The 14,794-nt window shown below is 36.2% G+C and overlaps 1 protein-coding gene, 1 non-coding gene and 1 pseudogene across 5 annotated transcripts in view; 1 reads left to right on the forward strand and 2 right to left on the reverse strand.

Moving 5' to 3' along the window:
- EPS15 (epidermal growth factor receptor pathway substrate 15) overlaps positions 1-14,794 on the forward strand; it is a 196,850-nt gene that overhangs the window by 27,084 nt on the left and 154,972 nt on the right. For all 4 annotated transcript variants that reach the window (XM_012518810.3, XM_023584095.2, XM_004476485.4 and 1 more), the window contains exon 2: positions 12,261-12,302. In XM_012518810.3, the coding sequence (XP_012374264.2) occupies positions 12,261-12,302 (42 nt within the window). The remainder of the gene's footprint in view (positions 1-12,260; positions 12,303-14,794) is intronic.
- On the reverse strand, positions 956-1,896 carry LOC139439573 (zinc finger protein 131 pseudogene; annotated as a pseudogene).
- TRNAE-CUC (transfer RNA glutamic acid (anticodon CUC)) lies at positions 7,662-7,733 on the reverse strand. The gene has a single exon. It is a non-coding gene; the product is annotated as a tRNA-Glu (tRNA).

The following is a 14,794-nucleotide window of genomic DNA, read 5'->3' on the forward strand; positions in this document are numbered from 1 at the left end:
TATAGAAAGAGGACATTATGAGAGATGAGGTTATAAATGTCCTTTGTGAAAGGTAAAGCACTTTACAAATTCATGAGACTGTTATTTTGTTTTACTTACATGAATTTTCATAAATTTATATATTGGTTATTCTTGCTTAAATATCATACTTTTCCCAGTGATCACTCTCTCTTTTGGGCTGTCTAGAATGGCTTATGTAGGACTCACTGTTTTCTGATTAGAGCCCAAAGCTACTCTTCGCATCACTCTTTGTCACTCTGTCACCTAGACTTTTTTTGTAAGTGTGGTTTTACTTTATTTTCCAAATAATTCTGATTAAAAATATTTACACACCTACTTTTAAGTCTACAGTTAGCATTCTTATTTGTATGGCTTTAAATATAAAGTACTATAGCATCTTCTACATTGCTTCTGACCACCCAAACTTTGAAAAAACCAGAGATGCTTTATATAGAAGTTTTGTTTTGAAAAGACAAGAATGTTGTTCAAACTCAAAGCCAGAAGCCAAAATTTCACTGCACAGTAACAATGCACTTTTCTTCATACAGCCTTGTGTTTCCCATATATTCAATTTTCTGACATGCATTAGAATACATAAACTTGTATATTGGTGATTTTACATTTGATCTTAGACTACAGAAAAAATTTGAGGAAAGGGAAAAGGGAGAAGCTTACCGCAATGAAAATAGATATATTCATACCCAACTTATAAAATACAAATATAATCCATTCAAGGTTGCACTAATCTAATTATCAAAGCTTCTCATTCATTTATGGAATATATTCCTCCTCTGTGGCATTAAATGCAGAGAAATCAGTTTGTTTCAAGAGACAGAATTCAGCACACCAAGAAATGTTTCAACTTTGGTCCACTTGTCTATTAGCTCAAAGACAGTGTACTACCTATAGTCAGTTAAAAAACCCAACACGTAAATTAAAAAAAAAAAAATTCATTTGTTATTTCAATCTAAAACTGGCGTAGCTGTTCTGTCCTCATTCCCTGTATTTTCAGCTTGTGAATCCACTGTTGATTTGGTCTCTAAACCCTCAGTATCTTTGTGATCTTTCCCGACATCCTCAGTAGCATCTGCTTGGCTAGACTTATTCTCCTCCTTGTTTATGACTTCAGGGGTGCCTTGATCCAAGTGTGCTTCTAGAAGCTCAGTTTGTTCTTCCATTGGCATCTGATTTACCCATTCGGCATGCAGCTCATCTTTGTATACTTCAGTATCTTCTTCAGTCTGAATTTGACCCACTTCTAGATATCTAACCTGGACCTGCTCTGGAAACTCACTCATATGTGAATCATGCGCTTGGCTGTGTTGAAGCAGATCTGGTTGGACCACTTGTTCCACAGTCACTTGTGCTGAATCCGCTTGGACCTGAAGCAGTGGTTGCACATGCATCTTCCCAGCTTGTTCTGTAATGGTCATTGATGTCACAGGTTCAGTTTGCACATGTGTTTCTATTGAAAGAACTTTGGTTACTAGACATTCCAAGATATTCTATCACTGAGATGCCTCCTTAGTTTGTTTCCTTGCATAAACCACAAGTCACATCAAGTACAATGGTTGGGTTTATCTCTGGTGTATATTACCAAGTGATCTTTGAACTGATCCCAGCTGTTAAACATACTATTACACACCTGATAATCATGAAGCTTCTTTCTTCTCTTTCTTGCCTCCACTCCAGTTTGGCATGCAGTCAGGTGACATTTAAGTGTGCTCCCAATTGGAATTGGGAGTCACAAGCTGGAGCTGGGTGCGGGCAGCGCATGAGGCTCTGGGTGCCAGGCAGGCAAGTCCAGCATGGGAGGGGATGCAACAGCCGCAGCAGCTCGCTAACTAACTGCCTGCCAAGCTCTTCTGTCAGGTCTGGGCACTGAACAGACTGCATCCTGCCTGTGGCCCACAATGACTCCCAGGTTACTTCTCCCTCTCCCCAGTTTTTTCTCCCCCATCCAGACAGGCACTCAGGGAAGTATCATCTAGACTCTGGTCAGGTTGAATTCGATTCAACAAAAGCTAGTCCATTATTGGTTTGAGTTGCTGATATGATCTGTTTATACGAGGGTTTCTTAGTCTTTTTTGTTCCATGGACAGGTTCCTGCTAGTCAGGTGAAAACCCTGTCCCTTACTAAGTCCACACTATACCGTGTATTATTTAATAAATATATCACATGTGCACCAACACATCCCCACAAAAATAGTGTTTTTTTAATTCCCAGTTCACGCTCACAGACCCCTTGTTAAGAACCCCTGATTTATACCCATTGTTTTTGGTAGTATCTAGATGTACCATCTTTGAAATTCTTTTGCTACTCTAAAATTCTTTTTGTCTGCGCTAAAGTATAAATTACCTTTAATCTGTAATTTCTGTAATTTCTCCTAATATCCAAAGCAAATGTACTCTTAGATCCAGATTTTAAAAACTTTCTTTAGAAGACTGTATTTATAGTATATTTAGATCTTGGCCTGCTAACAATGTTATCAATTAATAATGGTTTGTTATGAACAAACATGTTAACTTAATGTCAGTAGAATGAAGCATTACAACTTTTTATATCTGTAAGGTCTAGTTTCTTATTCTTCCTACTAGAATAGAATGTAAGCTCTTTTGAGGGCAGGAGCCCTATCCGATTTTTTGCAACCCTAGACTCCTAAACCTATTGTCTGTACCTAGAAGGCATCTAGTGCATGTTTATTAAATTATTAAATGAGTTGTAAATAAGTATTTTCTGGAGAGCTGAGGGTTAATATTGTGTATTTGGTAGGAATGTTCAGATGGCTGCTTGTGTTTCTTTGTGTAATACCCTCTCCTCTGCAAAGTGAGGACTGCTCTAGTAACTTGGGTTTCTTCACACTACTAGTCCCTCCACCCCCACCCCCCCAGAGTTGTTTTGCTTTCTAAAGTTTGTTTTTATTGACTTTCTCTTGACTCTTCAGTTTCTGATTGCTGTTTCTTTTATCAGTTTGGATGGCCTTGATCACTATTGCTTCTTTCTATTTTTCATTCTTCTGTTTACTGTTATTTTTTACCATGTTTTCTTTTTACATTGTGGAATATACAAGTCTTGTTTAGAATTTAGACATAAGCCTTTCAAAAGATTTTAGTCTCCTAAACTATTCATATTGTGTAAACACTCTTCTTGTGTTTTATTCCTGTGGTACTTTAGCCTTAGGAGTTGTTGTTCACCATGAAAGGGGTGGTGGTGGTGGTGGTTGTGAGAGAGAAGTTAGAGAATATAGGGACTAGTCTTCTTTCTGGTTTCTGAGCCCTACATTCTAGAAAATGGAGTTCTAGAATGATGAATTCTAAATTGTTGAATTTTTTTTTAAGATCGCTTTTTTGAAATGTTACATTAAAAAAATATGAGGTTCCCATATACATCGCACCCCCCTAAATTGTTGAAGTTTTATATGTTACTATGTCAAAAATAGTTACATGACAAATTATCCAGAAAATTGTATGCATAATACTATTACTCATTTTAATTAAATTTTTAGAGAGAGCAAAATTAAAAAGATTTTTTAGTGGTTAGCCTCTCTTTACTTCAACACGTCCTTTTTGCAGGAAGTCACAAGAAGTAATACAGAGAGGTCCCATGTATCCTTTACCCAGTTTCCCATAATGGTAACATCTTATAAAACTATAGTACAGGGAAGCGGATGTGGCTCAAGCAACTGGGCTCCCGTCTACCGTATAGGAGCTCCAGGGTTCAATACCCAGGGCCTCCTGGTTAAGGCAAGCTGGTCTGTGTGGTGTGCTGGCCCACATGGAGTGCTGCCCCTTGAAGTAGTGCTGGCCCATGTGGGGAGCTGGTGCAGCAAGATGACACAACAAAAAGAGACACAGAATAGAGACAATAAGATGTGCAGCAAGCAGACCAGGGAGCCGAGGTGGCGCAAGAGAATGATTACCTCTTTCCTACTCCGGAAGGTCCCAGGATTAGTTCCCGAACCACCTTATTAGAATAGAAGCAGACACAGAAGAACACACAGTGAATGGACACACAGAGCAGACAATGGAGGGAGGGGGGAGAAATAAATTAATTAATTTAAAAAAAAAATTGTAGTACAATATCAGAACCAGGAAATTGACATTGATATAATCTACAGACCTTATTCAGATTTCACCAGTTTTGCAGATACTCATTTGCGTGTGTGTGTTCCATGCACTTTTTTTGTCATTTAAAAAAAAATTATTGAAGTATACCATTCATATATGAACGTACATAAACAGTGTAGAATAAAAGTTGTGAACTTACAAAACAAACATGCGTAACATCATGCAGTGCTCCCATACATCACCCCACACCAATACCTTGATTTGTTGTGAAATATTTGTAACGAATTTTGAAATTATTGTCAAATTATTACTACTAACTATAGTCCATATCATACATTTGGTGTATTTTCTTCCAACCCACCCTATTATTATTTTTTTTCATGAACCATATAATTTATCTAATGTGTATAATCATTGGCATTCGGTATAATCATGGAGTTGTGCATTCATCACTTCAGTCAATATTGGAACATTTTCATTACTCCAAAAAAACAAAAAAACAAACCACTATCATACTCATATTTTAGCACTACAAATTACAAATCCTATGATGTACTTTCATCATTTCTATTCCTTTCCAAACATTTAAAAACAAATTTTTTATCAGTTCTTGTACAGATTAAACCTCAGCTTTCCATTCTCTAACCACAATCTGTAATCTGGTGACTTATTTTCTAGCTCTTAACTCTGTGAGTTTGCCCATTATATTTAGTCCATAATTTTGAAATCATACAATATTTGTTCTTTTGTGCCTGGCTTGCTTCACTCAACATAATTTCCTCCAGGTTCATTCATGTTGTCATGCTTTATGACGTCATCTCTTTTTACGGATGAATGATATTCATTGTGTGTATATCTCACAGCTTGTTTATCCATTTATCAGTTGATGGACACCTGGGTGGTTTCCATCTTTTGGCAATTGGGAATAATGTCACTATGAGTGTTGGTGTGCAGATGTCTGTGTCACTGCTCTCTGTTCTTCTGGGTATATACCTAGTAGTGGTATTGCTGGGTCATACAGTAGATCTATATCTAACTTGCTTAGGAATTGCCAAACAGACTTCACAGTGGTGTACTGTTCTACATTCCCACCAACAGTGAATAAGCAGTCCTGTCTCTCCATGTCTTCTCCAACACTGGTAGTTTTCTTTTTTTTTTTAATATAGTTTTTAAATAGTGGCCATTCTTGTTAAGTCCATTAGTCCCCATTTTTGTAGGTATGAAATGATATTTCATTTGATTTGTTTCCCTAATAGCCAGTTATATTGAACATTTTTTTCCTGTGTTTACCATTTCATATTTTTTTTTAGAAAAATGTCTACTCAGGTCTTTTGCTCATTTTTTAATCGGCTTTTATTTCTTTAGCAATGTTGTCCTTCAACTCCATGATTTGATTTAGAAGATTTGTATGAACCTTGATTAGTTGTTTCAAGTCTTGTGTCTTGTCTGGAGCTTTGATTTGTTCCTTTACCTGAGCATATCTTCCTTTTTCTTAGTAGGGCTTATAATTTTTCCTGATCTAGGCATCTGATTCTGATGCTGAGTTTACTCTGATGTTCAGTTTCTTTTTCCTAGGGATTTACTGTTAAGTAGCTGTGTGCTACCACTGTTCTTTGACTCTTGATTCAACTTGTTCTAGATATTTAGGATTGCCCTTGTTTAACTGCTCAAACCAGGGCTAAGGGCCCAGTAATGGAGTGCAGGCCCATTTCCAGGGGCCTTGGAGAGGGGGCCCATAAAGGCATTTGATTGCCTCTTTTATTTATTTCCCTATCTTTTCAAGGTCTGCCAGCAGATGATGCTCTTTGGCAGACCTCTAAACTTATACCCCAGATGCTAGACGGGAGTTCATTCACTGTGACCTTACCCTGGTGGGTGATATAGAAACAATGTCCTCAGGTTGGTCCAAGCCTCACAAACATACTTCTCAGAGGTTGTTCTCCTTCCTTGGCCAGCCACACACTCCCTCCCTCTCTCTGCCTCCTCAGCAACCAGTCCAGCTCCCTGCCTACTCTCCCGGCTGACAGTGTTGCGGTTCCACCTGGCCTGGAAGTGTTTGACCCTTCCAGCGCAGCAGACCAAGTTCACTGGCCAAAATCTGAATTTGCTGTAGGCCGTGTCCCTCCCTCTTCCCTCTCTTGGTGAGGAGGACCCCTGTAACCTTCTCAGTCTGCCACCATTGCAGTCCACAGCTGTTGCAGTCTGCAGACTGCTGTTTGCATTGAGGGTGGGAGGATGGACCTCAGCTTCTGCTGCAGCTTTACTCACAGGATTTTTCCAGCCAGCCGAGATTCCTTTCCTGAACCTCTTTTTCTTCTGGATGGTGTTTTGCCTTCTGGTGTCCTAAGCTCCAGAGAAGCACTCCAGATAGACCCCACCTGTCCTCAAGCTATTTTTTCTCAGAACTGCTTCCTCTGCCTCTCTAATCATCCATCTTCCTAGAAGTCCTCCATGCTGTTTTATCACATGTATGGATGCTTGTAATCACAACCATGATCAAGATGAACTGTTCCATCACCACAAAGATACCTCAAGTTATCCCTACCATAGTCATTTTATTAATTTATTCATTGGCTACTTTTTATATCATTTGACTTTGTAATTAACCAAATTAAAAAATGGCATTATGTTTTAGGGTGTTGTCTTTATATTTACCTTTTTCAATTGTTTTTGTTTGCTAAAGGCTGCTGGGGGCAATATACCCCAAAATGGGTTGGCTTTTATAATGGGAATATATTAGGTTAAAAGCTTATAGTTCTGAGTTCAGAAAAATGTCCAAATCAAAGCATCAGGCAAAGCTCTCTCCCCAACCAACTGCTGGTAATCCTGGACTCTTGCCACATGACCAGGCACAGTGGCAGCTCTGCTGCTCTCTTCTTTCTCTTCCAGGCTGCATTGCTTTCAGCTTCTTGCTCTCATGGCATTCTCTCTTCTTAATGGGTTCCTCTCTGTCTTTGCACTTTTTTTCCTATGTCTGCAGCTCTTTAGTCCTCTGTTTGTAAAGGACTATAGTAAGAGAATTAAGACCTATCATGGGTCATACACTACTGAAGTGATCTAATCAAAGGAAGGTCCCTTAACTGAATCTGATCAAAAGGTCCCATCTACAATAGGTTTTACACCCACAGGAATGAATTAGTTTTAAGTATATGATCTTCTGGGGTCCACCCAGCTTCAGACATCCATTTTGAACTATAAATATTTACAATAAGCCTAGTGCCATTTAATATTGCAGTTCATTTTGTATATTATAGAATCTTAGAATCTCGAAGCATTTTCACATCAGCATTTCTCCAAATATCACCTCCCAAAATATGAGACTAGAAATCCCATATGAAGCAATTTTGCCGTTTAATTGTTGACCTATGATTTTCCCCAATAACTGGGACCTCTTTTTTCTCTCTTTACCGCCTGATATATTTTGATGTTAAATTACCTTGTGCTTTAACTTTTGCTTGATTATGCTGAAGTAAAAAACAACCCAAAATATCAGTAGTGTACAATAAAAAAGATTTATTTATTGCTCCTATTATAGGTTCCCTGAGAACTGGATCTGATGACTTTGCTCTGCAAGTCTTTTTTTTTTTTTTCCCAGGAGGTGCCGGGGATTGAACCCGGGACCTCATACATGAGAAACAGACACTCAACCATTGAGCTACATCTCCTCCCCTGCAAGTCTTTTTCAAAAAGTACAGGATTTAGGCAGAAGGAGCAGTCCCTATTTGTGACGTGTTGTTCTCTTGGCAGAGGGAAAAGAGCAAGAGCTGGTGGAAACACAGTAGCTCTTAAAACTACTTGGAATTGGAACTTTGCACATTTCATTGGCCAACATAAGTCACATGGCTAATCCCCAGTGGGGCTTTACAAGGCACATGGCAACAGGCAGGGATATTAGTACTCTTACAGAGAGAGCAGTAAATGATTGTAAACAGTGTGACTACATAATTTATCATTCAAATTTGTGCATTTTGAGACTGCAAGGGACACCAAAATATTTAAAATTCTATAAATTTGTTGAAATATTTATTTTTGACAGTGGGTATATTACATTGGTGGACCAATAAAATAGTTCTATTCAAAATCTTTTCTAAAGTAAAAATTTTCTAAAATATTTTGTTGTACATGAAAACAAAATTAAAAAGTTCTTCACATTGATTATATGAATGTTAAAAACACAAGCATGATAATTATTCTTGGTAATAATCATATGTTTTAATCAGTGTCTTAGTCATATCTGTCTCTAATATTGTTTGACTAATACTTTTCTGAACAATGTAATTTTTTTACTGTATTTAATTTTTTCATAAAATTTTCTGTGTTATTTTTCAGAGTTTCATTTACTGGTGTGTGGTTGTTAATCTCTAAAGTTGACTTTTCTCTGTAACCAATAATATTTTTAATTGCTAACATACATTACAAAAATAAACCAAAATGAAGAAATGGTGACTGTTAAATGGTGGAAACAAGATCTGTAGACTTGCTTTTAGTATTTCAAATAACCAACAATTCATGTCAAAAAATGAATGCGAGATCACAACAGTCCTGTATTTACTTTGTATTGGAGAAGACAGTGAAATAAGTGGCTACATTCTGTTTTCTTTTCATTGCTATTAATATGATTGATCTGATTGGCTTTTTGTGAATTTCATCTAAGAAGTTCTCCAGTTCTGTTAGCATTGTTTTTTCAAACCTTGATTCTTCCTTTAATGACATTTTGTAAAAATACTAGTCTTGTTTGTAAACTGCCTTGCACATGCTTCAGTAAAGTGAAGATTCTTTCGTATTTTCTTCCTGGGTTTTGAATCTCTTTCATTACTTGTCCTTTGAATTTGGTGTTGACCTCTTCATGGTTTCTGCAGTGCATCCATTTCTTTCCTTTGCTGAGTGAAGATACTGGCATATTCTCTTCAGCACATTGTTGTTTATCTTGTGGTTCCTCATGATTTTCTAAAAATCCACCAACATGAAGGTCATTAGTTCCAAATGGTCTTGATCAACAGCCTCTGTATGATTGATTGGTCATGCCAGTAAATTGGTTGGAGAAGAGGATGTTGACAATTCAATATCCATAGTATTTGATATAATATTCCTTTGCCTTTGAGGGATACATTTCAATGTCTGGCAAAGTTGTTTATAATAATTGGTACTTCCTAAAAGCTTCTCAAAAACTGAAGATATTTTGGTGTTTTATTCGCTGATCTTTAATCAAAGATTAAAGATTACCACTTGATTTTGGATACTATGCAACCAAATTTCAGAGGACTTTTTTGTTTTAAAAAAAGATTCAATATTGAAATATGTAGGTTGGATTTACAAAGTATTTTTTTAAAGATTCCAACTTCTAAAATTGAATTGATGATAGGTTGCAAGGAGAGCACACTTATTTCCATGTTGTATTTTTAAAAATTCAGTTCCAGCTTCATCCTCAGAATTTTAATTGTGGATATATAAAAACATTTGCTATTTTGACAGTTGCCACTAATTCTTTAACAGTGATGTAACTAGAGCTCCCATGGTAAATGGGAATAGCCTTAAAGGTTTTATTTAAATTGTCTACTCATCAGTTTTCTGGAGAAATGGAAATTCAGTACTTAATTTTATATTAAACATGCAGTTTCTTCTTTTTAGCTCATTGTTGCTGAAAGAGCTTAATAGATAATACAAAATTATTGCCAAACAGTAAAATATCTAGTTGTAAATTTAAACCATGCAATAAACGACAGTACCACAGAACCACCCAAGAGTTTTCAGACTATTGACTCTCACATATGTCTTTTGTACTTAACCTGTAATTTCTACAATCTAGCACTTAAGTGTACATGTCACTCACTGATTGATATACCAAACAGCCAGTAGGAGCAGGAGTTTCAAATACTTCTCTATCTTACAAGACCGGTAACGAGTTAGCTATCCATAGTTGCTTGTGACTGGATACTTCTCAATGATTCTTCTGAATGCTTTCCTTGAAAGGGAGGTGTTAGTTATTTGCATCTTTAAAAAATCAGGGAAAGAAAGATGGAATTATTATCAGTCCACTTTTAGATTTAATCTCTTGTTCTAGTGCCTAAAGGATTGCCCTTGCATCTGACACACTACTAGCTGATACTTTGGCCAGAAGCTGGATGTCCATAGTAGACCTGTACTAAATCCACCCTGGTTTATTTTAATGCATTTAATGTACTGATTCATAATAATAGTTCATTTTATAAAATGAAAAATCTGGGGTAAAATCTGGATGGGATGCTGGGACAATAGGTTGTAAACCAAGACAGTCAGGGTGTATGGGAAACAGCATTGTATTGTGAAAGAGCCTGGAGTGGAACAGACCTGAATTTAAGTCCTGACTCTGTCACTGAAAAGCTTGGACAAATAATTTTTCTGAAACTGGGTTTCCTCATTTACAAACTGGGATGATAATATATAGTTCACAAGAATTAAGTGTGGTTGTAATTGTAAAACACTTGGCATTTTCTCAATGAATGTTAGTTGTTTTTTTTTTTTTTAATCCTGTCTTGTACCCATTAAGACTGTAGTCCCAAATTTGATGCTTGAAGATTTTTTCCCTGTCCTCATTTATCTTTGTTTGAACTACCTCCACACCAACCACACTTAAATTTAACAAGTTTTGTCAAAGCTATAACTTTTCTTCAAATCATACCCCTTTTTTCTGCCATTGCCAATGTTCAGGTCCTCTTCTGGGATCTTTGAAGTTATTTCCAATGTGCCCCCCTACATTCAGCCTCTATTTTTCTTCTTTATATATAAAAATTACCCAGAACGAATACTCTAGAATCTGTCCCTTTTTCCATCCTCGTTTTCTTTAGTTTACAATGGCAGGTGAGGCCTGTATTAGTCAGCCAAAGGGATGCTGATGAAAAATACCAGAAATTGGTTGATTTTTATTAAGGGTATTTATTTGGGGTAGGAGCGTTATAGTTACCAGGCCATAAAGCATAAGTTACTTCCCTCACCAATGTCTGTTTGGAGCGAGATGGCTGCCGATGTCTGCAAGGTTTCAGGCTTCCTGGGTTCCTATGTTTCTGGGGCTTGCTTTTCTCTGGGTTCAAGGTTCCTTCCTTCCTGGGGCTGACTTCTCTTTCCTCTGGGAGTTTAGTTCCCGAAGCTCCAGCTTAAGTCTTCAGAATCAAACTCCAACATCAAAACTTCAACATCAGAAACCCTCATATCAAAACCTCCAACTCCAGCTCTGTCCTTTGCTATGCCTTTTATCTGTGAGTCTCCTCCCATCAAGGGGTGGGGACTGGGGGACTCCACGCCCTAATGATAACTCAGTCATGCCCAGGTACAGATCAGATTACAAACATAATCCAATATTTCTTTTTGGAATTCATCATTTATAACAAACTGCTACAAGGCCCTTCATAAATTGTCTTGTACAGAAAGTAGCATTTTTAATTCCCAACCCTCTCATCATTCAGAAATACTTGCTATTCTTTTCAGATGCAACTGAATTTGTGTTGATTGCATGCCTTTGTACTTCTGTATAGAATCACCCCATCCCTCACCCCCCATACTTCAGGTTCTGTCTCTGATGTAACCACCATGAAGTCTTCCTACCCTTCCTTCCTGGTTCTGTACAGGTGAATCCCATTCATGTACAGGTGAGTCCCACTCTTCAAACACTGATACTCCTAAAGTGGCTTTCAGATGAAGTTCATCAGCAAGTGAAGGACCCTTTGAACTGTGATGTGAATTAAATGGCACTGCTTTCAATTTGCGTACAGTTCAAATTTGATGACATCCATATATTCTCTTTTTTTCTCAGCAGTTTGTATGTACAATTGATTATTTATTGAAGTGGTTTTTGAGTCTGTATTCATAGGCACCTTGGACACTTAAGTAGAAGATGAGTTCTTGGGACTTTAGACAGCTCAGGTAGCTTTAAATGAAGTATTACATCTTTAATTTGTTTTATGTTGGGTGTCTGGGTAAATTTTTGTTTGAGGAAAACTTCCAAGGTCAAAACATAATTTAAAAATTCTTGTTTTATTTTCTGTCTACCTGATTCACAGTTACCCATATAGATGCCTTTATTCATCATCCCCCACAAAAGAAACAAAATCAAATTTCTTAATCAAAGGTATTTTATCTTAATCATCTTTGTTTCTCAAATAGGTGTTGAATATATTAATAGAAGTTATTGAATAACATGTAGTTTCTATTTATTTTAGTTATCAAGTGGGAATCCTGTATATGAAAAATACTATAGGCAGGTAAGATTTTTGTTTCTTTGTTTTCCAGTATTGAATATAAAATGTACTGACAACTCTTGATTGTATATATGCAGATTATCAGCCACCAAGGTAAATTTTCACAAGTCCTTGTTTTTAACTTTTTATGCTTTAGCCTCCTACTTTGAGTACTTGATGCCTTTAGTACGGTTTCAGAAAAATGAAGAAAAGATAATTAAGCCCAAACAATTTTCTTAAATACCTATGTTAAAAATTGATACATCAGATAGATTCATCCAGATATAAATACCCAAATTAATATATAAACCAAATAGAAATTACTTTTATGTTGTTTTTAAAGACTTGTTGAAGTGTAGTTTTCACAAAGCTAAAACCATGACTCATATAATTGTAAAATGAACAGGTGTCCAAGATTTTATTCAACTCACTAATTACTGAAGGAACCAGTATCATGTAAAAACTAGTTCAAATAAGGATATGACCCTTTGTAACCACAAAGAAAATGTCTGAAAAGTATACATAGAAGGAAATGAAAAGGGACTCAAAATGGTTCACAGCAGATCAAATAAATATGAAAGTAGACTGTAATAGGTTAATTGGGGGACACAAAAGATGTAAGACTTAAAAAAAAACTTGAAGGAAGATGGCAGATACTGCAGTATCAGTAGTTACTTTAAGTGTAAGTGGATTAATCTATCTAGGCTAAAGGCAGAGATTGGCAGAATGGAAAAAAGAAAAAGAAAAAGCATGATCCAGCTAAACGTATACCTTGTTTTACAGTGTTTCACTTTATTGCATTTCACAGATATTGCATTTTTTGCAAATTGAAGGTTTGTGGCAATCCTGCATTGAGCAAGTCTGTTGGTACTATTTTTTCAGTAGCATGTGCTCACTATCTCTGTGTCACATTTTAATTAAGGTAGTCACATTGCTTTTTTTAGACATAATACTATTTATTGTAAATTTAATATATTACAATATAGTGTAAGTGTAACTTTTATATGCACTGAGAAACCAAAAAGTTCGTGACTCGCTTTATTGCGAAATCTGTTTTATTGTGGTGGTCTAAAACCAAAACCTGCAATATTTCTGAGGTGTACCTATATAAGTGGTTTACCAGAGCTTCACCTCAAATTCAAAGACACAAGTAGGTTGAAAGTGAAAGGATGGAAAGAAATATTCCATGCAAATAGTAAACAAAAGAGAGTTGGGTAGGTATACAATACCAGATAAAATAGACTTTAAGTCAATGAGAATATGAGTAGTAGAGATTTATATTCCCCACCAGACAAAATATATTTGCATTGCTACAGGTAGTAATCATTTGCATTGCCATCAGGATTTTGTTTTTTGTTTTGTTTTGTTTTGTAATTTAACCTCTATCCCTACAGAGTATAAAATAGCCTCATCAATAGACAGCCAATTAAAGATATATACCATAGATCAGATAATTCTCTGAGGTCTAGACAGTCTCATTTGTCCATTCCAAGTATTAGACCACTTTTTTTAATGGTCTTTTTACCTTGTAATCATGATCGCAGAAAAGACTGGTGTCATTATGTTTCACTTGGCTACCTACATAGTGTTAATTAGTCATTATAGGCCTTCTTGGGTTTGACTTGTAAATCTAGAGTTGCACCCTGTTGAGCAATTTCTAAGGCCAGAGAATTAATTTCTGCTTGAAATTTTTTATATAAAATCTCAGATTGTACATTTTAAAGCCTCTGTTATTTGTTCCTCTATCTCAAGGCTAAGATCCAAACCTTAGAAATTCTCTCCACCATATTTCACCTGCAAGTACATATAAATTTGAATGAATTTCTCTCATCTCAAGATTACTCCTATTTGCTTAGTTCCTAAATGCTCATGAGTGACCTTCCTTTATATCTGTGGTGCTGGGACTTTATAAACCAGATACCTGGCCGCTTTTCTTGGGAGGGTTTTATAGGCATTGGCCCTACATATAAAGTCAGTCTGTTCCTTAGTCAGTTAGTCTGTGTGAATAAAAGGGAATCATTTTAAAATATGACCTTGTTTTACACATTGATTTACCCAACTATATCCTGATAAAAAGGAGAACAAAGTGTTGTTATACATATGAAAATTGACTTGAAAATAAGGGCATTCAGGAGACATATTTGTTTCTGAATTCTGCAGGGTCAGTGATAATAGTTTATTTCATTTTTGTTTACAAAATAGTCTACTAAATTGAGGGTTAGAAATAGCCTAAAAAGAAAAAGAAAGGACTTCTTCATATATCCATTAAAAGGAGAACATTTAAAAATAATACAGCATTCCAAGTAAATAACCATAATTTAAATTTCCTCAACAGTTCATATTCAATTCTTGTTCTGCTGGTCAGCAGTTTGTTTTTATGAAGTACATCTGTTTCCAGACTGCAAAGAGTCCTGGAAATCCTGACAAAGTCTATTAGTACAGCACAAATATTGTTAGCTCAGAAGCCTTAACTCAAAAGTCAATTTTTGAAGTGTTAATAATTCAGAGTATGTGGT

The sequence above is a fragment of the Dasypus novemcinctus genome, chromosome 9, assembly GCF_030445035.2.
Source record: "Dasypus novemcinctus isolate mDasNov1 chromosome 9, mDasNov1.1.hap2, whole genome shotgun sequence".
Classification (NCBI taxonomy): domain Eukaryota; kingdom Metazoa; phylum Chordata; class Mammalia; order Cingulata; family Dasypodidae; genus Dasypus; species Dasypus novemcinctus.